A 24,967-nucleotide genomic window follows, 5' to 3' on the forward strand; every position below is an offset into this window, starting at 1 on the left:
GGCAGAGATGGCCAACCCAGCCAACTCCCTGGCCTCTGCCCCTGCCTTGTAACCAAGTATACTGGGGGCGCCCGGGTCAAGGACTCAGCCCCTGCAGGTCTAGACCCCTCACATGGCACACACCACCTGTACCCCTGCAACAGCCTGGCCAGGCCCAGGGGCTCAGCCCCTGCAGGTGTACACCCCTCACATTGCACACACTGCCTGCACCCCTGCAGCAGCCTGGCCAGGCACAGGGGCTCAGCCCTTGCAGGTGTAGACTTCCTCGCGCTGGGTGCACTGCCTGCACTCCACATAGCAGCACCAGCGCACCTGGCACTGGCAAGGCCGGGTCACCACCCGACTCTGTGTGTTGTGACCACGCCCGCAGCAGATACTCTCGCAGTTCTTCTCACGGTGGCACCTGCGGCCGGCAGTGCCTGGGGAGAAGCGGCCGGCCAGGCAGAAGCTGGGTGAGTCGTCCAGGTGCACTAGCTCCGGAGTGCGGGGCAGTGGGTCGCCACCACCCGTCCCTGTGGCCCGGCCCCGCGGTGGTGAGATGGCGCCGGCCTCGCCGGTGGCCTCATTGGTGGTGCTGCCCACCTTGAGCGCTGTCTCGTACTTGTGCTTCAGGCGCTTGCCCACCTCATGGAAAGGCGCCAGCTGCCGCCAGCACGTCCGCACGGTGCACGAGCCTGACACGCCGTGGCACTTGCATGTGGTCTCCACCCCAGCCTTGATCACCTGGGAGGGAGGTGGGCATAAGGGCCACTCTGAGCAGATTGGAGACCAGTCCCCAAGGACAACCCTCAGAGGGGCTGGAACTGCCATTCACCCCAGGGCCAGATCTCATGGCCCCCCAGACCCGGGCCCAGGCAAAGGGGGTCACCACTGCTCATCACCCAGGCCCCCTGGTACCCACACATGTCCCTCCCTCTCCAAGTCATGAACCACCCAGGACAGAAACCCCATAGCCAGCACCACACCTTCAGAGAGGCCACTGCAGCACCCTGAACCCACCTCCTGCACCATCATGGTCCTCCCTTCCCATCCCTGCATCCCAGGCTGCCCTCTGCAAGGCAGGGCACACCTCCCCACTAGCCCCCCTGTCAGCACCCCCCAGGACCACACAGTCTGTCCTCAGCAGTCTGCTCCTTGAAAAAGTAAGGACAAGCAAGTTAGCTTGCCTAGTGGACAGAACTGGCCATGCCCCTGCCTGAGCACAGGGATCAGATGCTACTGCATGTGCAGGCACCATCCCCCACCCTGCTACTTGGAAAGTGGGAGAAAGCCTCCAGAGAGGTCCAGATGGGAGGGGGCTGCACCCACCGCACACATGCAGGCAGGAGCAGGCATGGCCCAGCACCCACACTCCGCTTGGGATCTGGGAAGCTGCCCAAGACCCAGGCTGGGCCCTTCCCCTCCCAGGACTTGGGTCCAACCTGCAAAGCCGTGGAGTCAGCCCAGCTGTCCCACGGGGCCTCCTGCCTGACTTTCCACACTGGGGTCCCTAGAGGGACACGGGGAAGAAGAACGGCAGGGGAAGGGGAGGTCCCTCTCCCAGTGGGCCCCAAGCCAGGCCTGAGCTCCCACACTGCCCCCAGGGAGAGGCGGCTCAAGGGGGATTAAGAAACATAGCTGCCCTCCAGCCAGGCAACAGAAGAGTCACATTTAATGATACTTTGCTGAGAAACCCGGACAAATTTAATTAAAACGAGGCTTACCCAGGACCAGTGGAGCTAATGGAGCACTTTCATATTCTGACTTTTCATTAATAGCTTACAAAAGAGCGAGTGCAGAGGAAAAGAAAGGGCCTCCCATGGGGGATTTAATCAGCCTGCACCCCTCCCCAGAGGGTGGAAGGAGAGGCAGAGCTCCTGTGGAATAGGGGGAAACTGATTCTTTAATAAGCCCACACCTCAGAACTCTGGCTTCTCAATAAAGAGGGGCTCAGAGTGAGGCTGGCATTAATGACCTCACGCCCCCCTCCAGCCCCTAGGCTGGGGCTCCATATCGCAAGGGCTGCCCAGCAAGCACGCAGCTCCCCCTCCCAGCCCCTGACTATCCCCCAGCTCAGGCTGGGCCTTGGGAGGCGTTTGACTGGCCAGCCTGTGCAGGGACTAAGAGGGTGGGGTGTTCTGTCCACAGTGAAGGTGGTGGGACCCGATGCCTCCTCCAGCGGCGTGGAGCCAAGGGGCTGGCGGGTGGGTAGAGAGTGGCTGCGGAGCCAGGTCCCCCCAGGTCCAGCCATGCCTGCAGCCAGCAGCTCCCAGAAGGGCCCAGCAAGAGAGCTGAAACAGTCCTTTTCACCTTGAGTCTTTTGTTTCAAGTTTCCTCGGAACAGTCCTGGCCATAGACAGGGTCCCTGAGGTAGCAGCCGCCTCCCCAGCTTGAGCCAGCCACACCCCCAGCTTTTCCCTGGGACCCCTGGACCACACACTTACCTGTTTGCTGTCCACCTAGGTCCCTGGTGACAGGACCACCCACCCCTCAGCCCTGGCGGGTAGGGACCAGTCCATTGTCTTCCTGGTTAGATGGTGCCCAGCAGGGAGACCCTCCCTGTGGCCTTGACCAGCCAGGACCCACCTGCCTGTTCACCAGCCAGCAGCAAGTAGGCCTTCTGGTTCCACCCAACCATGGGAGACCACGGGGCACCCCTCCATGGAGTTCCCCACCATGACAACTAGTATCCCTGCCCATCTGGTAAGTAATGAGCCTTATAAGCAGAAGGACTGGAGGCCCTGGCTGTCACCAGTGGCTGGAACAGAGCCCCAGAGGCAGCCGACTTCACCTCCTTCCAGCCCTCTCCACCACCAATGCCCCTCCCTCAGCCCCTGCACCCCAGCCCTTAAACACATATGCACCCTGCCCACCCCTCTGCACTTTCCCGCCCTGCTCCCCAACTCACACCACCTGCAACCCCACACCCACCCCATGCCCTGCCCTGTGCCCTGTGCGCCCCCCACCCTGCACCGTTTCCCACTCCGCACCCCACCCTGCTTGCCTTCACACCCACGAGGTTGTTGTGGAAATCCACACGGGCTCGCAGATCCTTGCTAGACCGCCGACCCAGGAACTCCTTGACGAACTTGCTGCTGTACTTGAGATTGTCCCCGCAGCCACCCCACTGCCAGGCCTCTCGGTTCTCCAAGTCAGGGGCCTCATCACAAGTGCAGCGCTCCATGCGGCCTGCACTGCACGCCTTGGCCAGTGCATGCGTCAGGCCAGCAGAGGAGATGGCATAAAGGAAGGCTGTCTCCTTGAAGCCTGGGGTGGTGGGGGCAGGGGCAGGTCAGCAGGCCACAGCGGCCCCCGTCTCCCTCAGGTGCAGCCAAATCATGGCATCCCCAGGCACACATTCCGTATAGAGCAGGGTCTGCGGGAAGGATCCTTCCTGGTGTGTTCCATGCAGGGAGGGGCGTACCTGCCTGGGCTGCCATGTGCACCTGGGGACAGGAGGTGCTCCCTCGTGCCCCAGACATAGGACTGGTCAGGGGCAGGAGAGAACCCAGAGTGTACTGGGCCACAGGTGTGCCCAGCAATCGGAGACCCTATCCATCTGGGTCTCCAACCTACTAGACTGGCCAGGGCCCTCTGTGAGCCTTGCCATGCCCTGGGCCTCAGGTCCCTAGTTTTGTTTTTTTTTTAACATCTTTATTGGAGTATAATTGCTTTACAATGGTGTGTTAGTTTCTGCTTTATAACAAAGGGAATCAGCTATACATATACATATATCCCCATATCTCCTCCCTCTTGCATCTCCCTCCCTCCCACCCTCCCTATCCTACCCCTCTAGGTGGTCACAAACCACCGAGCTGATCTCCCTGTGCTATGCGGCTGCTTCCCACTAGCTATCTATTTTACATTTAGTAGTGTATATATGTTCATGCCACTCTCTCACTTCGTCCCAGCTTACCCTTCCCCCGTGTCCCCTAGTTTTTAAAACAACGCTGTTGAGAGACTCAGATGAGAGTCCCCCTCGGCACCCTCATGCAGAAGGAGACACAAGAGAGGAGGCTCCGTGCTCTGGGCTGGGGCACCAGCTGGACCCCTGCTCCTGTGCCCAGGCACCGGGCCTCAGCCACTGCCATGTGGCAAGAGCCATCAGAGCTGCCTCAGGCCTTGTCACAGCTGACCACATGTGCCTTGTGCCACCAGCAACTGTTTCATGCAGGTGTGAGAAGGGACCGGGCATGGGGGAGAGGGTAGGAGGCAGGGGAAGGGGGGATCGGGGGGGTCAGATCCCACCCACCGCCCAGTCACCTGGAACTCAGCTGAGGTGCTGCACTAGGGGCGCACACCAGGGCCAGGAGGTCCTGCCTCCCTGCTCCGGCCCAGTGTCCCAGCACACTCACCTCGCTTGAGCAGACTGGCCCGGTAGCGACCCTCCAACGTACAGTTCCAGCGCTCAAACCGGAACTGGTACTGGCACTCGAGAGCACTCATGCTGACCGCTTCCACCAGCGTCTCAGCCACACCGGGGTCCCGGCGGCACATGCGCCGCTGCTTGCGCTCCAGCTTCAGCCGGTCGCAGGCCTTGTAGTGTGCCTGGGCAGCTGCTTCCGGCTCCAGGGTCAGCGGGAGGATGGTCAGGGGCTCACTGCCCGTCAGCCTGGGCACAGAGAGGCCAGAGTGAGCCCTGCCCCAGAGGCAGAAGGTGGGCGCTGGGCGAGGGCTGCAGATGCTGGGGCAGCAGAAGAACCTGCTCAGCCGGAAAGCATGGTGGCAACTGGATAGGAGCCCCAGTGGGCCCACCTGGGGGACAGAAGGGGCAGCAGGCCCAGGGACGGTATAGAAAGGTCACAGAGAACCTGGCAGCGGAGGGGTGGTGAGAAGGCCGTGGGACCCTTGCCCACCAGGCATCCTCTCTACACCCGCTTGCCCCCATATCCACTCACGCCCTGCCCTGCCAACTGCTTGTGGACCCCTGCCTGGCCCCCTGCACGCCCTGGGTTCTCACACTGGCTGCCCAGTGAGCATAACTCAGGTATCCACACCGATGCTGACCACTCCCCAACAAGTCCCTTCAGGGAGTCACACCCCAGCTGACACCAGCCTCACTGCCCAGGTCTGATGACAGGGGAAGGAACACACAGCTAGAAACTCATACACACACACCTGGGAAGACTGCCCAGCCCAGGGTATTGGCCAAGGGCAGACAACCAAGGCAGGGAGCGGGCACAGTTGCCTCAGGCCGCATGAGACGTACATCTACTGTACCCTCCCCGACCCACTCCCATGTCTGCTTACCCAGCTTGCTCTAGGACCCCCACACTCTGCCATCCCCAGCTAGGGGTGCCCCCCACGGCCCTGTGGTCCCTTGAGGATGGCCCTGGCTCACTCCCTGTCCTGCAGCCTGTGCAGATGGCCCCCATGGTTCCAATGGGGTCTCCTGGAATATGTGCACCAGAAGGGGCCTCTCGTCCCAGGACCCAGGTGCCACCTGGGAAGTGGGCTCCTGGTCCTTGTGCAACTCCACCCCTTCTCTTGGCTGAGCCAAGGCCCTGGCCTGGGTCCGTCTTCCTCTGTCTGGCCTGCCTGCCCTAACTCCTTACCAGCTGCTCCATCCAGGGACTGACTGGCTCTGGCCTTCTGCCTGCTCTGTGCTCAGAACCATGGGCCTCAGTGTCCCCAGACAGACAACTGCACATCTGGGCTCCAGGAACGTCCAGGCCCAGCCCCACCCAGACCTTCAGCCCTCAGGAGGGAGAGGTGCCCACCTGGACGTGAATGGGGCTCAGAGCCCACCACTAGAAACAAGCCCCAGCCCCCACCTCTCACCTCAGCCAACCCCAGGAACCAGGGGTATCAGGAGTTCACAGATACTGGAGCCCCACACCATGCCCCATTCCATTTCTTGCTGTCCTTCCAAAGCCCCCTCAGGGGTACGGTGGCCACTGGGCTGACAAGGAGAGCTGCAGCTTTCTGCAGGGGAAGGGATGTGGGCAGGGCCTTCTAGAACCCAACCCTCTAACAGACTCCAGCAGTAATGCTGCAGGTTGAGGTTCCCCTGGGGACAACCTCGGGTACCACATTTTGTAGCTGCATGCACACACCCCCCAGCATGCCCTGCCCTGCCTAGTGGAGAGGGGAGTCGCTGCATATCCACCCTGGTAAGGGTGGGGCCCGTGCAAAGCAGAATCGGCCCTACCCTGAGGCCTCTGGATCCCGGTCCCTGAAGGAGTTGCCCCTGTCTCACCCTTGCTGATCAGCTCCCTGAGAACAGCAAAGCAGGATGCTGAGGCTTGGGAACCAGGCTGACAGGAGGCCCAGGCAGCATTGGGCAAGGAGGCTACCAGAACACCAGAGCTGACTGGTCAGGCCTAGGGGTGCAGAGCAGAAAGGACCACTACCCCCCACCTCTGCACACTTAGGTGCAGCATGAGTGAGGCCATGGTGGGCACGAGAAGACCCACCCCAGGCCTTGGCCCTGCTCTCCACAGTGCTCAGAGCTAGTGTACCGGTGAGCTGTGGGAGAGCAGAGGTGGCAACTGCTCCCAACCCTGAGACCAAGGGCGTGGGTGAGCAGAGCCCACAGAGGCATCCCTGCCAGCTCAAGTCTGTGCAGACGTTGCTGAAAGACCCGTGCCCCTCTCCGTAAGCAACACTCTGAATCAGGAGGCCCCTGGGTGTGCTGTGGGAGGCCAGCATGGGTGCTGGCTAGAGGAGAAGCTCCAAAGGTCCCTGAGACACGGACAGATCCTTTGTGGGCCACTGAGCAGTGGGGATGCAGAGGCAGTAAGACCTTCGGGGAGAAGACACGTGAGCTTGGAGCTGGGACGATGCATTGGAGGGGTAGCAGCACACGGCAGCCCCAGTTACCTGCACCCCTTATCTAGCATTAGGACTTCATGCCTAAGGACATGGGGATGTGGCAGAGGCTGACGTCAGGGGGCAGTTTTGTGGACTTCCAGGCCCCTGCCTGAGGACAGCTGCTGCACTGGGGCAGGGTGAGCAGGCAGGGGCCCGAGGACCCTGGGCTGGAGGCCGGAAGAGCCATACTCCTCACACAAAGACAGCTCACACAGTGGAGACTTGTCCCCAGACAGGAATGTCAACAGCTGTGCCCAGAACTGCGTGCCACATGGCTAAAGCACTGTAGCCTCCAACCAGCACATCCCCCAGGCAGGATTCAGATTAACCAAGCTCCCACCGCTGCCAAAACATTCCGGCATCCAAGAAGACCCCTACTGTAAGGCCATCCTGGGGGGACCTGGGGCCAGGCTGGAAACGGACGAGGAGAGGGAGACAAATGGCAGGTGATGCTGCCTTCCAGTCTTCCAGGAGGCATTGGGGGGGCCTGTGTCCAAATTCTGCACATGGGCACTGAGGACAGGGCCCCCCCCCCACCTGGTGCCAGCCTGTGTCCACACTGCACATGAGGAGCTAACTCAGGGGTCCCCCACACCCAGGACCAGTCTACATAGCTACAGGTAGTTTCACTCCCACCTGGCCTCAGCATGTCCACCAGGGTATCAGAGGCAGCTCCATAAACACAGCCACAGGCAAGCTGACACTCTCCTGAGGCCAGGTGGGGTCTACATCTGTTCTGGGCAGAAGGATGTTGAGGAAGGGTCAGCTCAAGTCCAGGAATGGCCATCTGAAAATCGTGTGGCCACATGGCTGAGGCCTGAGGCCCAAGGGCCAGGCCTTTCCCCTGAGCCATCACCCAGCTCCCATGGTAGGCATGAGGCTGAAACCCAAGGGGGCAGCACTGCTCTACCCCCCGGCGTCCCTCATCCCAAGATGGCACATCCCCACCTCCCTTTTATGGGGGCCCAGCTGGCCCCTGCCCAGGCCCCCTTAACAGTCAGTGTGGACTCAGTGCAGCCAGCCTGTGAACTTATGGCCCGGAGTGCAGCAACAGAGGACAAACCCTCACGGAGGTGCAGGGGTGAGACAATGCATGGGGTACAGGGAAGAGGGTGGCCATCAGGTGGGTCCGGGCTCAGTGGAGAAGGTCCCAGGGACAAGAGGCAGAAACGACAACACAACGAGGAACCCACAGAAGTGCTGGAGGAAAGATGAGAGGTTCATAAAACATTCTTAGAATCAGGGAGGCTTTTGTCAGAGTGACTCAGAATCCAAAATGCCTTTAAAATTTAATAAATTAGACTATCTAAATGTACAAGAATCTCTGCACAGAAAAAAGTAGCATAGAACCCCAAGACCAACAGAGGAAATGCTGCAATTCAGATCCCAGGCCAAGGACCAAGTTTCTTTGCTTGTGTGTGGGCATGTGCATATGGGCACATGTGCATGTGTTGCATGTACATATGTGGACACAGGCGTATCTTTTCCTCTAGATCAATAACAAAGGAATCAACTGTTAATTGGATACAGGATATGAACATACAGTTCAAGGGAAGGGAATATAGCTGGCTGTTAAAAACTTATTTGCATTTCACTCAAAAAAATGCAAAATAAAACTATATTGAGGGCTTCCCTGGTGGCGCAGTGGTTGAGAGTCCGCCTGCCGATGCAGGGGACACGGGTTCGTGCCCCGGTCCGGGAAGACCCCACATGCCGTGGAGCGGCTGGGCCTGTGAGCCATGGCTGCTAAGCCTGTGCGTCCGGAGCCTGTGCTCCGCAACGGGAGAGGCCACAACAGTGAGAGGCCCGTGTACAGCAAAAACAAAAACAAAAAACTATATTGATAGGTTATTTTTCATTCATCAGAGGAGTACAAATCAATGTCTGATAGGATTATTGTCAAGGACACAGGGAAGGAGGTGTTCCTCCTTGGCTGGAATTCTGGACTGACATATCTATAAAAATTCACCCACCAATTCTCTTTCTAGAAATACAGACTACAGATATGTTATCTTAAAACATATAAGCAAAAAAAAAAATTTAATGTCAGCAGCAAGAAAAAACGTACAAGTGTATGTCACTCACACGTTACCCAATGCAATGCTGTCGTGCAAAAACACTGGAAGCACTGTTTGGTATTCAAAAAGACTGGAGATCGGCTGAATAAATGGGCTCCATCCACTCCAGTATTCAGCAGGCCTCAGAAATGCCGCAGCCCACCTGCCGTGTACACTCAGTGCAAGGCACAGGCCTACCTCTGCAGAGTACCTGCGTGCACACCTGTGGGTGCACGGGGCAACCCAGGATAAAGGCAGCCTGGGGCAGAGGAAACACGTTCTTCTCCCTTATGGCGTGTGAGCCACTCACACGTTGTCCCATGCACTTGTGGCCCATTCAAAATGACAAAGTTCAACATACAGCCAGTGGCATGGAGAAGTCCCTCACAGGCTCTCAGCCCTGTATGCCAGCCTGGAGCAATGAGCCTCTGCCCACACAGCCTATCTCCAGGGGCTGCGCCTTCCAGCCCAGAAAGCGCCCAGGCCACCCGGCACAGCACAGACCCTCCAACCACCCAGCTGCCCACACCAGTGCACCTGCCACTGTGCTCAACACAGCTGCCCCTCCCTCTCTGTGGGCATCTGGTCTGAGACAGGCGGGTCGATGGGCACATAAGCCTGCCCAGGAATCCCATGGAGGACTTGAGTCCAGGTTGGCTGCCCTTGCTCCACCTGGCTGTCCTCTCCCAGCGCTGGACCCATTTCCTGGGAAGAAACGAGACCTAAATGTTGGTCTGGTACTTTACAACACTCAGGTATCTTCAAAAGATATAATACACACATGGAAGTGAGCAGCACAACTGGGAAACACAGCTCTCACCCAGCTCAAGAAACAGCCTTGTGCCCAGGCACTCTCAACTGCCACCACTAATGTCATAAACAATCTCCTAAACATCTTCCAAAAGCTTCCCCATCTTGCTGTGCACATCCAGCTCTCCATCCAGCTGACACCAACATCTGCCCATGAAGTATGGTGGGGCCAGCATCCCTCCCTCAGGATCCCAAAGGTTCCATCTCCTCGCTGCTCTGTGATGTCACAGCAGCCTCACATGTGGCTCATTTCCAGGCTCCACCCTGGGCTAGTGTCACGAGCTCCTGACGTTTTACTGGGATTCCGTCAGGAGCTCCTTCCAACAGATTCCAAGGGCACACGTTGGCTCTGCATTTGCACACACGTGACAGGGTTTGCTGGGGTGGTCATGACTGCTCTGTGCAATTTTTTAAAATAAATTTATTTATATATTTTTGGCTGCATTGGGTCTTCTTTGCAGTGTGCGGGCTTTCTCTAGTTGTGGCGAGCGGGGCTACTCTTTGTTGCAGTGCACGGGCTTCTCATTGTGATGGCTTCTCTTGTTGCAGAGCACGGGCTCTAGGTGCGTGGGCTCAGTAGTTGTGGTGCACAGGCTTAGTTGCTCTGCAGCATGTGGGATCTTCCCGGACCAGGGATCGAACCCGTGACCCCTGCATTGGTAGGCAGATGCTTAACCACTGCGCCACCAGGGAAGTCCCCTGTGTGTGTAATTTTGAATCTCTCCATTGGTGAGAACAGCATCTCTCTCCATTTACTCAGGATTCCTTCCTGCCTCTCTCTGAAGTCTTACACGTTCCCCCACTGAAGTCTGAAGTCTTACAGCCTCCCACAGGGCTGGCCTGTATTAGAGTCAGTCTGTGTTCCAGAGTGATAGTGTATAAAAATAAAATAACTTTATAAAGTCAGTCTTCCCTCTGTTGCTGACCTACAAAAGTCCAACTGACCCTATGCTGATTTAGTATTTGGTGACCTTGCTATGTGTTGTAATTCATCTCTGATGATTTTCAGATGCTCTGTGTACAATCATGCAGTCTGCAGAGACACCAGTCTATTTTCTTACTATGCGGTTCTTCCTGCCTTGCTACACTGGCTAGGGCCATCAGCATAATCGTGCAGAATCTGCCAGCTACCCTCTGGGACCCAGCCTCCTGACCCCCAGCTCCACAGCCACCAGCCAGCACAGAGCATATGTGGCCATGAAGTGAAGGAGAGAACTGTGGGCACCACCACCAGAAAGTGGGGACCCTCATCCTCGCTCATCTCTGCTACCCAGACCCACCCCTCCAGACGCAAGGGTGCCCTAAAGACTGGCACTACAAGGCGAGAGACCAGGAGTCAATGCACTCACAGAGCCAGAACGTGATTGCTACATGAGAGAAAAGACTCCCATCATGCTTGAGGGTCTGTTAAGACAATTGGCATCACCCAGATTTAGACAACGGTGACGACAGGCATCCCTGTCTGACTCTTGGTTTTAAAAGGGAAGCTTTTGCCATTTCACCGTTAAGCATGAGGTTTGCTGTGTGTTTTTCTGGACACCCTGTATCAAGTTAAAGAAGTTCCCTTCTGCTTTTAGTTTGCTATGAATGTTTTTAAAATCACAAATGGATGTTGAACTTTATCAAATGTCATCCCTGCATCTTTTGATGTGTGATTTTTCTCCTTTAATCTGCTAAATTGAGGAATTTCACTAATTGATTTTTCTAATGTTAGACATTAAGCATTCCTGGAATAAACCCAGTTGGCCACGATGGGTTTTATCCTTTCTCTGTTTTGCTGATGTAACTTGATGATGTTTTGTCTAGGATGTTTGCATCCGTGCTTGTAATTTTCTTCTCCCATGCTCTTCCTGCTGAGTTTCAGTGCCTTAGCAGGAGTTTTTTTTTTTTTTTAATTTCCTAGAAGAGTTGTGTCAGATTAGAATCGTGTCTTCTTGACTGTTTGGTGGAACTTGCCATGAAGCCATGCAGGCTGACCTTTTCTTGGTGGAAACATTTCTTTTCTGGTCCAATTTCTTTTTCTTTTCTTTTAGAACACCTTTATATATCAAGATATAATTCACTTACCATAAACTTTGCCCATTTAAAGTATATAATTCAGCATTTTGTAGTGTATTTGCAGATATATGCAAACACCACCACAGTCAATTTTAGGATATTTTCATCACTGCAAAAAGAAACTACTTAGCGTACTCTTTAGCTATTACCTCCCTATTCCCCTCCCCCAACTCCTGGCAACCACTAATCTACCTTCTGCCTCTGTGGGTCTGCCTGATCTGGACATTTCCTATAAAAGGAATCAAACAACGTGTGGCCTTTTCTGACTGGCTTCTTTCACTTAGCACAATGTTTTCAAGGTCCCTCCGTGTGGTAGCATGTAATAATATCCCCTTGTATGGATATACCACATTCTATTTTTCTACTCCTCAGGTGATGGACGTTTGAGCTGTTCAGTCTTTTTATTTATTTTATTGATTTAATTTATTTTTTGGCCGCGTCCTGCGGCATGAGGGATCTTAGTTCTCTGACCAGGGATGGAACCCGTACCCTTGGCATTGGGAGCGCAGAGTCTTAACCACTGGACTGCCAGGGAAGTCCCTGAGTTGTTCACTCTTCAGCTATTGTTCATAATGCCACTATGACCACTCATGTACACATATTTTTGTGAACATATGTTTTCATTTCTCATGGGTATAAACCCAGGAGTGGAACTGCTAGGTCATAGAGGAATTCCATATTTAATTGTTTGAGGAACTGTCAGATTGTTTGCCACAGTGACTATACCACTTTACATTCCCAATGACCCAATTTCTTTGCTTACTATAGTGTTAGTCAGTATTTCTATATCTTAAATCTGTTTCTGTTACTTTTTTGGTTTTCTCCATTTCCTCTGAATCTGCAGATTTATCAGCATGGAACTGTTCATTACATTCCCTTGTTTTTGTTTGCAGAATCTGTGATGATGTTCCCCGTAGCTGGACACTAGCACTCTGAGCCTCCTCTTCACTGGGTTAGTCTCCTCAGGTGTTTCTAAGACCTTCCCAGAGAGGGATCTGTTCATCTTTAATGCACGTTTTTTTTGTTGATTTCTGCACTACTTCTACTTTCTTTCGGTTTACCTTACTTCTCTTCCTCACTTTTGTGATGGACACTTGCTGAGTGCTTTCAAGTGTCTCTCCACTTCTAAAATATGCATTTAAGCTACCACTGTGGCTGCTTCAGCCTCTCCGAAACTGCAGCCTCAGGGCACCAGACTGAGCCTGACACAGCCCCAGGTCACTGACTAAAACAGTCACAGCTCAGATCACTGTGCTGAGTCTGAGCCTCTCTCTACTCTCATTTCCCTCTTTACCTTATGGCCCATTGAGCTGGTGTGTTCTCTCTCCATCCTCTTATGTTCTCTATCCTTACATCGTGTGTCTCTCACCCAGAGCCTATAATTAGACTCAGGACGTGACCACAACCCCAATCACCTCAGCCTTATGCCTGGAACATTTCATCCACTGGGGTCCTGGGGTCTCAGTTTATCCTTTCTGCTGGCCATGCCTCTTCTTTTTCTTTTCTCCTCTCCTGCCTTCTTTTGGGTTATTTTCATTATTCTCCTTTTCCTTTTGTTAATTTGAAGTCATATATTTCCATTATTTTCATGGTTACCCTCAAAATTACAACATGAGTCTATAAGTTACCCATGTTCAATGTTGGTCAATACCACCCCCTTCTCAGTAATATGAGGCCTGAGAACACAACCTTGCTGACTCCCTGGAATTATATGCTGTTGTGTATTTTAGTTCTACATTTAGGACCCAACAGGAAGTTGTTCAATGCTCCCTTATCCCCTCCTTCCCTGTGACCTTCTCCTTGCTGTTCACTCCTTTTTGTGTCTGGAACACAGCAGGGCCATTTCCCATGCCTAAGCTGCGGCATCAACATTTCCTTCAGAGCAACTCTCAATTTGTCTGAAAATGTCTTTATTTCACCCTCATTTTACAGTAATCTTCACCGAGCGTAGAGTTCTTGGCTGGCAGTTATTTTCTTTTCATGCACCAAGGGGATGGTCCCACCACCTCCTGGCTTTGCTCTCAGTTCTGAACTTAGCTGTCAGCCTGACAATCCTTGGAAGGTAATCTGTATTTTGTTTTTTGGGATTGCTTTGGTGTTTTGCAGTTGCAATCTGTCATGTTCTGGCATGAGCTTTTTTTTTTTTTTTCTGCTTAGAAAGACACTGGGCCTCTTGAATCTTCTTGATTGTTCTGATCAGTTTCAGAAAAACTCTCAGCCATTCTCTCCATGTATCACCCCATCAGTTTCTCTTCTCTTCTACCTCTGGGCCTCTGGTGGAGCATGTGGGACCTCCTCACTGTGTCCCCAGGTTTCTCACCCTCTCTGCTTTCTGTGTATCCGCCTTCCCATGCCACACTCTGTGTAATTTCTCTTGACCCATCTTACAGTTTGCTAATTCTCTTCAACTGTTTATAATCTGCTTTCAAATCAGTCTACTACTTAAAATTTTTCCCAGTTCTATTTGGTTTTTCCAAACTTGCTGGGTCAGTTTTTGTGGCTTCTCATTCCTTACAGATATCCCAAGCTTATCTTGCTCCTGCAAGCACAGTGAGAGTTGTTTTATTCAGTGTGGGATGCTCTGTTTACTGGTCTGCTGCCATCATTTCTGCAAGTCCTTTGGCTGCATTTCCCTGCACACCAAGCTATCTCTGACCATATGCTGGTCGCCGTATTTGAGAAACTGTTTGCAGGAATAATCTGAAGCACAGGATAAAGGTCCCCAAATTCACAGCCACCTGGAACCTCAGAATGTGCCTTCTTTGGAATAAGGCTCTTTGCAGAAGTAATCAAGGTAAGGATCTTGAGACCAGATCATCCTGGATTAGGTCCCACGTTGCTGAGGGCTCACCCCGCTGACGAGCTCTGCAGAGAGCACACTCCAGCCCTGGGGCAGCAGGAAAGAACCTAGGACAGACAGAGCCAAGTCTGGGGATGCCCAACCCCCTCTGTGGACCAGGCCTGAGGCTGTCATGCCTGACTGCTTGGGGACTACTAGCGCAGCCCCTCTGAGCACCCAGCCAGTCACACATCCTCACATCTGCCCCAAGGACAGCCAGGTAGCGGGACGGGCATTGTCGGAAGAGGGTGGGTGCAGGTTTGGCCCGCGCTGGTACTGGAGCCATCCTTGTCCCACATCACTCAGCCCCTAGAACACCTCACCCCTTCTCACTCACAGTTGGGGTAGGGGAACAGATTTCGATTGCCCTTCCTCCTGCCTACAGGCCCAGCCACCACAAGGGCCACCCTGCCCGCAAACCCAGCTCCCCGGGCATGGGGAGCTGAGACCCTGGGCTGGGCGGAAGGAGAAGAGGCCGGAGTTCCAGAAGCCACAGCGCCCTGCCAAGGAAACCTCAGCCCCACCAGACGGCGTTTAATTTCTGTGTGAATCAAATTCAAAACAAATTCCAGTGCTGAGAACTGGTTCTGAGATTAACCCTCCATCCTCCCGTGGCCTGCAGCCTCCCACCCAAGCAGGCGGGTGTGGGGTGGGCATAGACGCCACCAGAGCCTGGGGCTCCCCGAGAGCTCCACCATCACTTGGTGCCCTGCCGTGCCAAGGAGGAGGTGAGGGCCAAGGGATGGGGCTGAGCAGGGCGGGAGGGCAGCTCCCCGCATACAGGTCACACTGTGGCAGAGACCTTGTGTCTGTGACAGCTGTCACCTCCATCAGCTGTGAGAACTGCCAGGCCCCGACTTCCCCACCTCATGGGGCCCGAAGATTCCAGGGCACGAAGAGCTCTTAGTCAGTCCGCAGATCCATCACTGTCCAGGGGATTGCCTAGCTAAGGCCTGGCCACCCTGGGGGTCAGCTGGCAGACACAGGACTCAGCAAACTCCACTACACTGGGACCCACAGCACTGCCCACCAGGCCTGGCACCCCCAAGCCTAACAGAAAGGTCCTCATCCACACGAGGCCCCTGAAGCGAGCAGAACTCGTGGGACCCCCAGACTCTGAGGGCCACCAGCCAACTGCCCCCTTTCCAGAGCAGGACGGTGGAGCCCAGATTGGACAGTGGCATGCCGAAAGCCCCCAGGAAGGTGGCTGAGGCTGCATGGGACCCCCACATTCACTGACTGCCGCAAGGAGAAGACGGGCTGCAGTGGCTTCATGGAGGAACCAGAGTGACCAGGCCATCTCTGTGCCCTGGTCACCACACCCCCAGGCCTCAGAGATGGCTGTGGACCCACGACGGGGCTGCCACAAAGGACAGGCAAGATGCAGGGCAGGTGCTCGGAGAGCCACCGGACCCCACCACCACCGCCGCCACTACCAGCATCACTTTGATATCTGGTTTCCTTCCTGGAGCTGGCCTCCCAGGGGCCTAGCACCATGCCAGACACAGATGGGGAACACTGGGACAGCCTCAATCAACACCCCACCCTGGGGTGGCCTGAGGCAGCCACTGCTGCTCCCTCTGTCCAAGAGGGAGCCAGGTCTGGTGTGCTCTGGTCTGGGAGCCCCTGGCAGCCTCTACTCTCGGGCCAGACCACTTCCCTGGCCACGTCTACCTCAGGTATCGCTAAGAAAAACAAACGCAGCTTGAGGCTTGCCTTTTTCCATTCCCTCGTCCGGCTGCCGGTCTCGAGGTGCAGGGCCTGCCAGCTGGGCGGCCGGGTTTCCTCCTGTGGCTAGGGGCACCAGGCCAGCCAGGAACCTCACTGGGAGGAGCAGGGGAGCATGGCGGGCTGTGCCCGCAGGTCACAGAGCCAGATGGCCAGCACACCACCCAGGTTGATACTGTCCTGAGTGGGGCTGCCCTCCTCTGGAGACCCTGGACCAGCCCACAGATGTCCGTTAATGATTAGTCCCTGCAGGAAAACAGGCTGGTCATCGTCCAGCCCACGCTACCAAGCCCCACTCCAGAGGCCTGCTCAGACCTGCTATGCACCGTGGGCAGCCACCTGCTCCCACCTCCCCGACCCTCGCTCAGTGGGGTCCTCAACCCCCACCTCCCACCCTGGGAGCTCCAGCAGAGCCCTCTCCCCTCAGCACGGCACCACAGCAAAAACGCCCGCAAAGCCTCTGTCCAACATCTAGGCCCCATTGTCTTGTGTCTGCTGCACCTGGCCCACCATCCCTGCACTGGAAGGTGTAATGGCCCAGTCAGCAAGTGTGGGTGCAGCGTGGTGGAGGTTAGGGCCAGGGGTGAGCAGGGGGCTGGGCCACCTGGAGAACGAGCACCTCAGACCCCACACCAGGCTCCTGGGTGCAGAGCCAGGAAGCGGAGGGGCCCCCTCACAGGCCTCGGAAGAGTCAGCCTAGCGCAGTTTGGAGGAGACACCACAAGGGAACCTCCTGGCTTCCCCAGAGGTGAGCTACAGGTAAGGAGTGATACTTCTGGGCTATGCTCTGGCTTCCTGGAAGAGGCAACAGCTGAGGCAGACGCAGGAGGATGGGTAGCCCCATGAGGACAGTGGCCCTGCTCCCCACCCACCAGAGGCTGACCTTCAAGCAGGGACCTGGCCTCACCCACTTCCCAGACAACTGCGCCTCCTCTGAAACCTCCTGCAGTCTGCTGAGCCAGGGTGGGCACTGCAGGGGCACCCCCACCTCTGGGACAATACACAAAGGGAGCCGGGTGCCCCCCAGGCTGGGATTAAGGGGGCTGAGTGCCGGCCCTGCTGACAGGTGTCATTTTTCTACAGCCAGGAAAGCCAAGCCAGGCCCCTTATCAGCTCATCGCTCCTCCCCGAATTCAGGGCCCACAGCCCCCCGGGAGGAATCGTGTGTGTGCATTCTTTTCCAGGAGAAAAAATACCCACACACTTCTATTGTCCTCTATATCACAAGGCCCCTGGGGTGGGTGGTGGGCGCCACCCTCAGTCTGGGGCCACCCTGAGAGCCTGGGCAGGATCATGCTAGTGCCCATGGCTCTGGAGTCAGGTCCTGGACCACAGTGGCAAGGACGGGGGTGAGATTAGGCCAGCTGTCCTCCCGTCCAGACGGCCGCCGGCTGTGGCAGAACATCTGCTCACACAGCTGAGGGGAGCCAGATGGCGGCGGCTTCCTCCTCACCTCAGACCCCACCAAGAGGCCACCGGACTCCACAGCCTGTGTGCACGAGATTCCCAGCCCAGAGGCCCAGTCCTGGCCTGATGCTCCCACCTGCCTCTATCTGGTCTCTGTATTAGGGGGCCAGGGCAGGGCCCCCCCAGGAGCCTATGGAAGGGGACAATAGGCCAGGCAGGGGCCAACGGTTTGGGAGTCCACAGCCCCCCAGAGAAGACTGGCCAGGAGAAGGGGGGAGGCAGGAGGGACTCTGGAGACGAGAGATGCAAGGGGCAGTGAGCTCCCCAAGGGATCCCCTCTGCCTCCCCCGCCTGCTCTTTCCAACTGCCTCCCCATGTCTGCCCTGGACCCATAGGCTGGGAACTGGAACACCTAGGTCCCTCTACTGGCCACAGAGGTCCTGGACCATAGTCCAAGAAGAATCCCCCCTCCTTTGCAGGCAGGAAGCCCAGGCCCCTCCACACACCACCCCTCTATCCTCTCCTGTCCCTGGAGCTCCCTTCCCTGACCTGAAGCCCTCCCCACATCCCCAGGCACCTTCCCTCAGCCTGCTGCCCCTGCCCTGCATCCCTCGTCACCTGCTGTTCTGAGGTCTCACCCACAGGGCTTCCAAGGGGCCTCAGCAATCTCCCTGCCAGCCCCTCAGCTGCCCTGGACACTGTGGATAGGGCCCCATCGCCTGGGCCCTCCCCCACCTCAGCTGCCAGTGCAGGCCTACCCTCTCCTGACCCTCTGAAGCACACTGCTCTCCATGGCCTCTCCCTCAAACACCAGACCTGAGGCCTTGCAGGACTGTTTCGGGCATGTCTGTCCAGAGGTGGGTCTCCATGGGTAGCACCTGCCCTGTTGCCCAAACCCATGTGACTCCCCAAGCTCCTGCCTGCTTAGCTCACAGCACCACCACCCCTGGCCAGGGAATCCCCTGGGACACCTCTCCCTCTGTCAGCCCCTCCCTAGCCCCAGTGGACTCTGGGTCTCCCCAGCCTCTCTGTGAAAGGCTGACCTCCCCTACAGGTGAGCCCCAGCCCTCAGCCCCATACACAAGCCCGCCCAGCCCCTGTCAGAGCTGTCTCGTTCTCTTAGCAGGGCTCCATCTTACCCCTTGCCCACTCACAGGCTCACCGTACAGCCTTGTCATTCTACCATTCTACCATTAGGCTCGCTCCTGCTGCCCAGGAAATCTTCCCTCCTTCTTCCTACTCTAGGGACCAGCTGGGAGCCCCTCCTCCAAGCAGCCAGCAGGCACGTGGCCACACAGGACTGCCAGCTGAGCCCCAGGCTCAGTATTCAGAGAAGCAGAGGAGATGCCCTCACCTCCTGGCGCTGGGCAGTCGACCCTCCCTGACCCGCACTCAGAGCCCTCCCTCACCCCAGTGACAGCAGCCCCTCTGGGGCAGACCTCGAGCACAGTGCCAGGGCCCCCAGCTAGCCCCAACCCCAGACCAGGCTCCAGCAAATGAACAGCCACCTGCACCCTGGCCCCCCACATAGTCCACTGGGGGCCAAGCAGGGGGAAGATCTGTTGTGAAGACCCATGGGTGCAGCCCCTGTATGAAGGGGTGAGAGCATGCCAGCTCACAGGTCAAGAAAACAGGTTTTCCTCAGTCCAAGAATAGATCTAGAACATTTAAAGAGCTCTTACAACTCAACAGAAAGACAAACAACTGAGCCAAAAAGTAGGTAAAGAAACTGAATAGACATTTCCCCAAAATAAGACAGTATAAATAGCCACTGTGCACATGAAAAGATGCTCAACATCACTAGTCATCAGGGAAATGTAAATCAAAACTACGAGACACCACCTCAAATCGACCAGGGTGGTCAGAATTTAAAAACAAACAAAAAAATATGTTTTCTTTAAAATCAGAGAATTAACAAGCATTGGCGAGGAGTGGAGAAATTGGAACCCTGGTGCATTACTGATGGGAATGTAAAATGATGCTGTGGAAAACAGTTTGGTGGCTTCTCAAAAGGTTAAACGTAGCATTACTATACGATCCAACAATTCTACTTCTAGGTATGTACCGAGAAAAACTAAAAACATACAGCCAAAAAAAACGTGTACACCAATTTTCACAGGAGCATTATCCACGATAGCCAAAAGGTTGAAACTACCCAAGCGTCTATCAACAGATGAATAGGTGGAAGAAAACTGCCCTATGTCCAGCTAGTCAAATATTATTTAGTCACAAAAAGGAATGATGTACTGATTCTTGCTACAAAGGTGAATAAATCGTGGAAACAGCATGCTCGGTGAAAAGAGCCAGACGTGAAAGGCCACATATGGTATGATTCCATTTATATGAAATGTCCAGAATAGGCAAATCCACAGAAACAGAAAGTGGATTAGTGGTTGCCAGGGGCTGGGGGAGGGGGAGACGGGATATGAGGTTTCTGGGGTGATGAAAATGTTCTGGAATTAGATAGCGGTGCTGGCTGCACAGCCTTGTGGGTGTATTAAAAACCACTGAACTGTATACTTCAACTAAGTAAATTTACAGGATGTGAGTTACGTTTCAATAACAAAAAGACCTTTGGCCCTAAGGCCAACTGCCCTCCCCCATGTGCGATGGTCCAGAGCACCTCAGCTGCCTTTCAAACTGGCTCCCAGCACCCCTCATGGGCTAGGGAAGCCCTTAGTGTCACGCCTGGTGCTGCCTCTTCCATGCAGGCCTCCAGGCTACTTGGACCAGAGAGTTGGGACGAGCCCAGACCTCACAGCAGTGCCCCACTCCCCCACATCACCCTGCAAATGCTTCCTGTATAATGTGGAGTGCTGAAGCCAACACCACGAAAGAGCCTCAGGGCTCACCGTGCCCCTTCTTACTTCTATAGAAGATTAATCACGTTGGAAGCCTCAGGCCTCCGCTGGCCTGTGCAGCCCCTGGATGCCTGTCTAGCAGTTTCCCCAGGGGCCTCTGCAGGGGGCTGGCTCAGCACACACACGGGACCTCTAAGAAAGAGGCAGCAAGGTGCTGGGGAGCCCAGACCCTGCTCTGGCAAGCACAGATCCCCCACATCCCCAGATCCAGCCCCTGGCTCCAGGCTCAGGGGAGCACAAGGGTGGCTTGCCCCAGGGCCTGGGGCATCCCTTCCTGAGCAGGTTTCAGCACACAAGGCCCACCCTTTAGCTCTATATTCTCACCTGAGGATAACGCCAAGAGAGGAGCAAAGTATGGGAGAGCCCACCCAGATCTATGGGGTGGGGCAGGGGGCTTGGTGGTTGGCAGCAGGGAGGGGTGTCCAAGTTTGTATCTCAAACTTGCCACAAGACCTTGGGACAGTCTTTTCCTCCTTAGAGCCAGGCTCCACTTCCTTCCAAGAGAGCATCAGGCCAGCTGTCTAAGCCCCCAGAGCACAGACATCTCTGTAGCCCCAGGAGAACCAGATGGAAACACCACCTGCTAATCACACCAAAAAGAATGGTCAGGCCAGGGAGGAAGAGAGGAGAGCCCCTTTCCCATGGCAGGCAGGTGACCTGGAGGGCCCTGCCTGGTGGCCAGAGGCTGAGCAGGACAGCAGGAGCAGGGCGGGTTGGGTTGCAGCCTGGGGGGGTGGGGGGGGCGGGGCGAGGAGGGCTCCCACCACCCACGTGATCCTCCCCCAGGCCAGCCTCTCTGGGTTTCTGGGCTGTAACTGGAGCTGCCCTGCCTGTGAGCCTCTGTGCCAGGCAGAGCTTTCAGAGTGGGGGAAGGGAGAGGAGGGCTGGATCCCAGCTCCTTCCCCCTGTTCCCTCTGTACTTGGGGTGGGGAGGGAAGCCCCAGCACAAGGCACAGAGAGGCCCCCTGGCTCTGGCCCAGCCCTGCCTGGCCCTGCCTGCCTTGGGCCATCTCCTCCTCCCCCTCCCCTCTGGCTCCTGCCCCTTTATTAAGCCCGGAGAAAGGGCCCCAGACCCAGGCTCAGCCAGTCACTGCTAGCCAGAGGCTGGGCCTCCATGCCTGGTGCTATCCTGAGTGGACTCCAGCACCAGGTCCCTTACCTTCCCTGCCTGTGGAGCTGGCACAGAGCCTGCCATCCTCCAGGACCTCCATCCACCAAGCTGAGTCTTGTCTCTCTTGTCTGGTGGCAGGGGGAGGGGGGAAGTGGGGTGTACCCCCAGCAGAGGCAGCAGAACTGCTTTCTATGCTACCCACGGGGCAGGACTTGGGAAGCCTCATTTGAGGGGGCCTTTGGGATTAAAGAGCAGGGCCAGAAGGGCTAGCTGGAGAAGCCACAGGGGCTCCAAGCCCTCCTGACTTGCCACACAGCCACTGGCCACACTTCCCTGAAGGTAACAAAGTGCAGAGGAAACACGGAGAAAAAGAGGGATGCTACAGGGGTTGGGATGGAGGGCGGGAGCCAGGACCCTGAACGCCACCCTGTGGGTCTGATCTTCCCAGAGAGAAAAGGCCAGCAGCAGGGAGACTCCAAGCAGAGCACAGCGTGGCGCAGACAAGCCTAGGGTGTGTCTGAAGCCTGGTGAGCAGACCCATGGCTGAGCCCGGACAGCGAGAAGGCACAGCTGGCTGACAGGCCATCGTGACTCACCGTGGACCTGCAGCCAGACAGCCAGCCTCTGACCCTCCCTCTGCCCGAGAGGGTGAGGCAAAGGCTGCACAGATGGCATGCAGGGGCGTGCCAGCCTCTGCACAGCCTGGGCCCCAGGCGGGCCAAACCCACAGCCACAGCTCTGGCTGCGGGGTGGGGTCTCCAGGGTAAGGAGACAGGGAGCTGACCCTGGAAGACAACCCAGGAAAAAAGAACAGGAGAAGGGGGAGGGGGGAGAAAAACACAAAGGGAAAGTTTCCCATGAAAATATTTTATTTTCTTTGAGAACAGGATACACCTGCAGGGCTTCTCGCCCAGTCGGCCTCTCCCCGCCCTGGCAGTGCCACATTTCTGGACCAACGGGGCCCTCTGCCGGCCAGGACGCTGCGCGCCGGCGCCTGGTCCAGGGGAGAGGGAACAGGTGACGACGGGTGGAGGGCGGCAGCCCGGGAACGGCCGCAGGGCACGCAGGACAGGGACTGGGCAGGACGCGAGGGTGGCCTCGGCTCCAGGAGTGGCACGGGGTAAGGAGGCGGGGAGACTGGGGAGATCCGGAGGGCTGCCCACACGATGCCACCCAGACCCCGGTGTGCCCATCTGCAGAGTACAGCGAGGGTCCCCAAAGCTCGCCCGTCTGGACATCCCAGATCTGAGAGCGAGGAACGAGGAAGGGCAGGAAGGAACGTCGGAGAGAGACGAGCCCAAACCACACTAACTGCTACTGCGGAGAAGCGCGCAGGACAGCGACCCTGGAGGCGGCGGGAGGCAGCATTCACGGCTGGGCTGGGCCCTGCGCACCGGAGAGGTCCCACAGACGCGCTCCCGCGGGCCGGGGCCCGAGCGAACGTCAGAAGCAAAGCGCAAGAAAAATAAAATTCCTCCAGTCTGGAGTTTTTTTTTCCCTTTGGGGCTCAGAGCAAGGAACATCTGGATTTTGTACGTATTTTTTTGTTGTTGTTAAATTAACTTCTCGAGGAGAGAAAGGAGGGGGAAACTGCAAGGGGGGGTGGGTGTGCAGGGGCCAGGGAGGCTCCAGACGTTTGGCAAGAAATCCTGGCCTAAGGGAGCCGATAACCAGAGCTTGGTCCCGGAGCTCCAGGGAGCCTCACGCACGGCCGCGGGAGCGGCCGCAGCGACTACGGCTCCGGGGTCACGGAGGACCGGGGCCTCACGCCAGCCCGTCGGGTACGCCGGCCCCTCTCCGCGCTCCGCGCCACGGGGACACCGACTCGCGGACCCAGCGACGCGGGCTCCGCAAACAAACAGCTCCAGGCAACCCGGGGGCCCTCGCTAGCCCGGGCACCGCGCCCCGCGCACCTGGGTCGCCCCCGCCCTCGCGCCCGCGCCGGCCTCGGGCACGGCCCGCCCGCCCCGCCCGCCGGGCTGCCGAGGCACCTACCCGAAGTAGGCGGCCGAGGGGCGCAGCGCGGCGAGCAGCAGCGTCAGCGCGAAGGCCGCGGCCAGCCAGCGCGCCAGCAGGGGCCCATCCAGCATCTTGCCGCGCCGCGGCGGCTGACCATCGCGCTCCCGGCCCCGCGCTGGGCGCCCCGCAGCCGCCGCCCTCTTATAGCGCCCGGAGCGCCAGGCCGGGGGCGGGGCGCCGGCCAGCTGGCCCGGCCCCGCCCGCGCCCGGGGAGGGGTCACGCCGGCGCCGGGGGCGGGCCGAAACCCGAGCCAGCGCCCCGCCCAGCCTCGTTGCTGCCCGGCCACTCGGGTCTCAGGGCGCGCCTCGCGCGTGGGAAGGGAGGCACGCGAGGGGGCGGGTGGGAACCGGGGCGGCCGGAAGGGGCGGGAGCGTGGCGGGGGCCGGGGGAAGGGAACGAGCCCCAGGGCGGCTGTGGGGGTGGAGCCAAGACAGAGCGTTGGTGGCCTGGGGCAAGACGGCGGGGCCGGCGTTGGGCGGCTAGCCGGGTGGGAGCAAGCGGGTGGGAGCGTTGGGGGACCTGGGGGTGGGGGACTTGGGGCGGCCGCGGGGGCGGGGTGTGGCCTGGGGCGGGGCCAAGGCGGAGTTCTTGGCCGGGAGGCAAGGGGTAGTGCCGCAGGGGACTCCGGTGTCAGTCCGGAGCTGGAGCGCGCGCGTCGGCTCCCGGAGGAGTTTGCATGAAAGGGGAGACAAGCCAGCAGGTGATGCCCCTGCCTTTTGCGAAGACTGACAGTTCAGGAAGCGAGGCCAGAGGGGCTCTGCTCCCTGGTTTGTTGTCCTGGGAATGAGGCGACCTGATGAGGGATGGTGCGGGCCGGGTCGCTCAACATTTTGGGACCTCTCTCTTCCTATCCTTAAATCAAGGGAGGTGAACTAGAGGCTGAGGTCACTGCCAGCGCTGATCCTCGGGTGACCTCCTTCTCAGAACCTCTGTACTGTGAGAACTGGACAAAGGAGTCTTGGCGCTGCTAGAGGCAAGAGGAGTTGCCAGGGACACGGAGGAGAGATGACGCAGAGCCACTGCTAAAGCAAGTCAGTGTCCGAGAACCGAAAACCAAAATTAAAACAGGTAACACGAATTACCAGACACAGGATGGGGTCAAGGAGAAACCTTAGAAACCCCTGAGCCAAGGGTTCTCCATGTCAACAGCCACAGACCAGGGAGGAGAGCACTGCTCTGGGGTCCAGGCTGTGGGATAAGTGTCCACGAAATGCCAGCCTTCGGATGACACTAGAAGCTCCATGGGCCCACTAGGCCAGGGCTGCCAGAGCCCTCAAGTCCTGG

At 57.2% G+C, this 24,967-nt stretch overlaps 1 protein-coding gene across 1 annotated transcript; it reads right to left on the reverse strand.

Moving 5' to 3' along the window:
- Window positions 1–240: 240 nt before the first annotated feature.
- Window positions 241–23,963, reverse strand: WNT9A (Wnt family member 9A; the record flags this gene model as incomplete). The annotated part of the gene is made up of 4 exons (XM_079915827.1): window positions 23,659–23,963; window positions 4,335–4,591; window positions 2,984–3,246; window positions 241–723 (listed from the first exon to the last, which is right to left on the reverse strand). Exons 1-4 carry the CDS (start codon window positions 23,751–23,753, stop codon window positions 241–243), a joined length of 1,098 nt encoding a protein of 365 aa, XP_079771953.1. The 5' UTR covers window positions 23,754–23,963.
- Window positions 23,964–24,967: the final 1,004 nt, after the last annotated feature.

Source organism: Stenella coeruleoalba (genome assembly GCF_951394435.1).
Source record: "Stenella coeruleoalba genome assembly, chromosome: 3".
Lineage (NCBI taxonomy): Eukaryota > Metazoa > Chordata > Mammalia > Artiodactyla > Delphinidae > Stenella > Stenella coeruleoalba.